At 32.5% G+C, this 5,025-nt stretch overlaps 1 protein-coding gene across 1 annotated transcript in view; it reads right to left on the bottom strand.

Annotated features, from left to right (window-relative positions):
* LOC119837100 (zinc finger protein 878-like) overlaps positions 1–3,358 on the bottom strand; it is a 14,578-nt gene extending 11,220 nt beyond the window's left edge. Inside the window, exons 1-4 of the mRNA XM_038362599.1 lie at positions 3,096–3,358; positions 2,421–2,552; positions 1,431–1,814; positions 659–781 (exon numbers count right to left, since the gene is read on the bottom strand). Of these exons, the coding sequence (XP_038218527.1) occupies positions 659–781; positions 1,431–1,814; positions 2,421–2,552; positions 3,096–3,203 (747 nt within the window). The 5' untranslated portion in view covers positions 3,204–3,358. The remainder of the gene's footprint in view (positions 1–658; positions 782–1,430; positions 1,815–2,420; positions 2,553–3,095) is intronic.
* Between the last annotated feature and the right edge of the window lie 1,667 nt (positions 3,359–5,025).

Genomic DNA, 5,025 nt, shown 5'->3' with positions numbered 1-5,025 from the left:
ATAATTTATATATATATATATAACGGTACGTATATAGCCTATAGCCCTCCTCAATAAATGGGCTATCTAACACTGAAAGAATTTTTCAAATCGGACCAGAATTAAAGACTTTTAAACGGATATTAAACGCGATTTATTCATAATATTATTAACCCGACGTTTCGAACTGTTTACAGCGAGCGAGCTCACGGGGAGACCAGTCTCTCGTTTAAAATCCATTTAAAAGTCTTTAATTTCTAAATGTATAATACTCACGTAAAATCAACCACAAGAAAATTCCATTGGATCAGTAGTTCCTGAGATTAGTGCGTTCAAACAAACAAACAAACAATTCAGTAAGGCAAAAGGATTGACAATTAGAAAGAAGCTATCGACTGGGACAGGTGATGAGAAGATAACACCACTCACAGATCGAAACACAGTAGTATGCTTCTATTTCAGACTGGATTTTTTATGCAGGTATACAATACCCCGGTAAGAGCTGGCCCGGTAAGAAGCGTGCTCAACTCCCAATACAAAATCACACTCAAAATACCCACAAATAATATTTTCAAGGTCCGCATCATAACCACCACTGTGACAAGTTTACCATTGCAAATTTTATCAAAGAACCTGAACAAAACCGCAGGGCATAGCTACTCTATAAATAAACACATACCGCACTGTGCAAAAAGTCCATATGTCGCTTCAACATGTCCTGTCTGCAGAAACCTTTGAGGCAATCCTTGCATTTGTATGCTGCTGTTATATATTTTGGATCTTCACTGCGCAAACGAAATTCCTGTAATAGAAAAAAGTTTATACTAGCTGACTCTTTCTTACTCTTATCATTAAGTGGTATGAAAAACTAGCTGCGCCCCGCGGTATCACCCGCGTAAGTCCGTATCCCGTAGGTATATCGAGATAAAAAGTTGCCTATATGTTATTCCAGTTGTCTAGCTGTCTACGTACCGAATTTCATTGCAATTGGTTCAGTAGTTTTTGCGTGAAAGAGCAACAAACACACACACATCCTTATAAAGTTTCGCATTTATAATATTAGTAGAATAGGATAGGATAGATGTTGGCCGATTCTCAAACCTAACTGATACTCATAAAAAATTTCACGAGAATCAGTCCAGCAAGTTCAGAGGGGTATGGGAATGAACATTGTCACACAAGAATTTAGCTTCATGCATTTGTATATTTGCTATACCTATAGCCCCTAGGATAAAACCTATTTATTGTATATCCTTTTTCAGGTCTCAAACTATCTTCATACTAATATTCATTTACTCTCAAGAAGAGACTGACAGAAACAGGTATTTTTGTATTTTTAATATTCGTTGGGACATAGGTATGCTCAAGGAGCGTTTCAGGTCTTTGAACATAATAATATATATCCAAAAGCACCGACAAAATATATATAACATAGACAAAATAAATCATACCTTAATAGCTTCATCTTCTGTCAAATTAATCACCCTCCAATTCACATTGTCATATAGCAAACTAGTCTTTGTAATACATTTATTTTTTTTCTTTTCATCTTCAATTTTAATTTCAAACTGGTCTTTTGTATCATACATTATATTATCTGTATCCATTTGCTCACAGAAATCCAATTCATTGTCCGTGATATTTTCAACTTTTTCAACTTGTATATTTTCTATGGCCATATCTAGATTATCTGTGCTGTCTTCAAATTCAAGGACTATATTATCAATGTATTCTATTTTGTCTGTGATGCCCCAGCCTTCATAAATATATTCCTTAAAAGGCGATGACAATTGAAGAAGTTCTCTATCCAAACTGTTTACTGCTTTATATGTTATCTGAAATAATGATCAAATCATCAAAATAAATAAAAGTGACCTTTGACCCCCATTTCATACCTGACTGTAACAATAAATATTTTCAATGACATAAAAAATATATTTTTAATTAAGTTGTTGATAACCTTCCACTTTCATACATTTATTTTTGAACCATGTATGTTTGTCACTATGTAATTTTCATGCAAACGGCCAACCTGTTTTAGATGAAATGTAGCACTAGGATAGGAATCTAGATAAAATTATAATATACAGCACACTGTTTAGTAACACATTTTGTGAAGACATATAGTTCTGGTTATGTTTTTTGGTGTTTACGTGGGCAATAAAGCTGGTGGTTTGCCGGATCACCACCGCATATGCACATATACACAGACAGGGCCTGCTCCCTTTTAAAGGCTGTGGGATAAGGAGACAATTAAAGGATTGGGCAATTAAAGGATTGACAATTAAAGGAATTGGGCTTCAGTTATTGCATAGAATGAGTGTGGTTGAATTCATTTGAACAGTTATCATACAATAACTTAAATACAACGTTAATCTTGTAAAAAGAATATTGCAAAGCACTTCTAAAACACAAACGAAAGAGCTTCAGTTGTAACTTACAAATCCTCTTGATTGCATTTCCTTGAGAACTTCTTGCCCCTTGTGACATTTTTCTTTGAATTTATGAAACTTTTGTAGCAGTGATGCACATTCATAGCAGAAGAACTTGGGTAATCCATCTTCATCATTGACCTTAAATATTGAGTTAATTTGAAATAGATAATCATCATCAGTCAACATATCAACTTCCTGATGTACGGGATATAGAATAGAGGCTACAGGCTTGTTGGTCTCTTATGGTTCAGGCCATAATTATCGACAAAAGCCAAAAATAGGTTGGCAAATATCACATATTGTGGAACTTTACAATATGCCAGTTTCCTTACAATGTTTTCCCTACCTATTTTGAGCAGTGGATGGTGGAATGGTCAATAATGTGCAGTTGAATCGAAAAAGCCATTTATATAAATCCTGCACTCGCCGGGTATCAAACTCCCGACTTTTCGATTTCAGTCCTAAATTCTCACCACATGCTAATCACCAATGATTGATCTGATTTTTGAGTTTTATGTGTTTGTTGCTAACATTTAGACTGGTCTTCAAATTTATTTCATAATTTTTAGGGCTCGACTATAGATTTAATAAATATTTGATTTTGGTGGGAAAATTGCATTTAACGATAACAAATAGATAAACAATAACAAACATTATTTTTAGTTATAAAAAAATACTTACTTTTAAACCCAAAACTGCTTCGTAATGTGATTTTAATTGGAATTGATCAAAATTGTAAGATTTCGAATAAGTTCTTAGGCAGACCCGGCAAATGTTCAGACTAGCCATTTGTATGAAATCAGAATGTATTTTGATGTTTAAGATTTGTCAATGTTTCGTTTATTTTGATTTAAATTGAACAATAAAACCACAAAAGACGAATAACTAATTTATAAATAAATAAAATAGGTAACCGATGCAATGTCAATGCATAAAAGTGATAAAAGTAGATGCTCTGTCAATGTCACTTTTTTGACATGGACTAGCTGTAGTCTATAGTCCATTTCACGGTAGTTCATTATGTCATATCAATGTTTCAGCAAATCTGTTTCTTAATGTATTACTTTTTCCTCAAGTATAATAAATTAAAAAAAAAAAATTAAATCGTAAAGATATTGTGAGATGTTATGCCTTAGAGGGATTGTCAAACCTTTTATTTTTTCATACATACATACTCGTACATAGTTATAATAAAAAAAAGCCAAAGCTAGGGTATGTTTTAGGTTGACGTACAATATTAAGTAAAATAAGGAACTTTATTATTGCATGGACGTAGTAATTAATAATATTATAACGTTCATTTCATAGACTCGCAATTGCTTGTAGCAATCGGATACCTATATAATATTTACACATTTATTATTATCATTTTTATAAATTACTTAAATTGTAAAGTATTTAAAAATTTATGCCTTTGTTGAAAAATCAGGATAGGCTAGATAACATTAGACATTAATCACTCATATTAGGTAGATAATAATGTTATTAATTAGGTACCTACATTAATTTAAACATATCACCTAAGTACCATAGTAATTATAATTATTTTGCAACAGAAATCAGACATGCTTTATTTCATAACACTTAAAGGTTGAATCAAAGCATTATGCAATTTGCGTTTCATTCGTATTTTACAATTTTTATCAGCCGCTGTCATCCATACAAATTATATTTCAAATAGGTAAATTATGAGCTGATAAAAAGCGCTGACGTGTATAAAATTATGAAATTTTAACCGCAATGCGAATGAAAAACTCCAATTAATTTCCTTTTGCTATTTTTAGTTGATTAACTCCGTTCCTGGTAAAACAACGAGTCATGCTTGATCGGCATCTAGTTCATGATTAATGGATGTACAATACGTTTATGGCGCCTTATTCTGATGATTGATAGATTAAAAATATTAGTTATGAAATTGTTTTCATGATCTTATTTTATAATAAAGGAACTAGTTAGTGCGAATAATAAAAGAGTATACCTACCTGTAATATTCAGCGGGAGTTTCGTAATCGATTTTTAAAAAGGTGTATATTGACTTATACATGAGATTGGCTAAATAAGGTATTACCGATGGTAAGAACGGAATGAATGAAACGCCGTAACTTATTTATATTCGAAAATCAATATAATTAAAAAAAATGCAGGTAAGTGTTTTTTTTGCAACTATGTACGTGTATAAAAGTTGACGCTAGTTGCCAGTACAAGAAAAGGTTGTGCCACGATAGAAAATATCGTCATAAAAGAGTTCCAAATATCACAAACAATAAACAACAGTGTATGGAATTATTCATAGCATTCAGAATAATACCGCACATAGTAATATCCTGTAAATCACTTCTGAAAGGCCGGAAGCTTTCACAGGTTCTTTGATCGGACGATATTTGACGCCTTAGTGTAGGTGAGGGGAATTTATCGGGTTTGGTTTAACTTATGTTTAGGAGTCCACAGAGTAACGACCTTTACCAGAACCTATTCGCTATAATTAGTTCAGCTGACAGCTATACAAATAAGACAATTTTGTGTGCTAGATTCTGGCTATAACTCTGATCGCTATGACTGAAAAAGACACATGTCATAAAGTTTTATTTCGAGTCTAGCAATTTTTTTCTTT

The sequence above is a fragment of the Zerene cesonia genome, chromosome 26 (assembly GCF_012273895.1).
Source record: "Zerene cesonia ecotype Mississippi chromosome 26, Zerene_cesonia_1.1, whole genome shotgun sequence".
Taxonomy (NCBI): domain Eukaryota; kingdom Metazoa; phylum Arthropoda; class Insecta; order Lepidoptera; family Pieridae; genus Zerene; species Zerene cesonia.
This window is presented reverse-complemented; position numbering and strand designations above follow the sequence as displayed.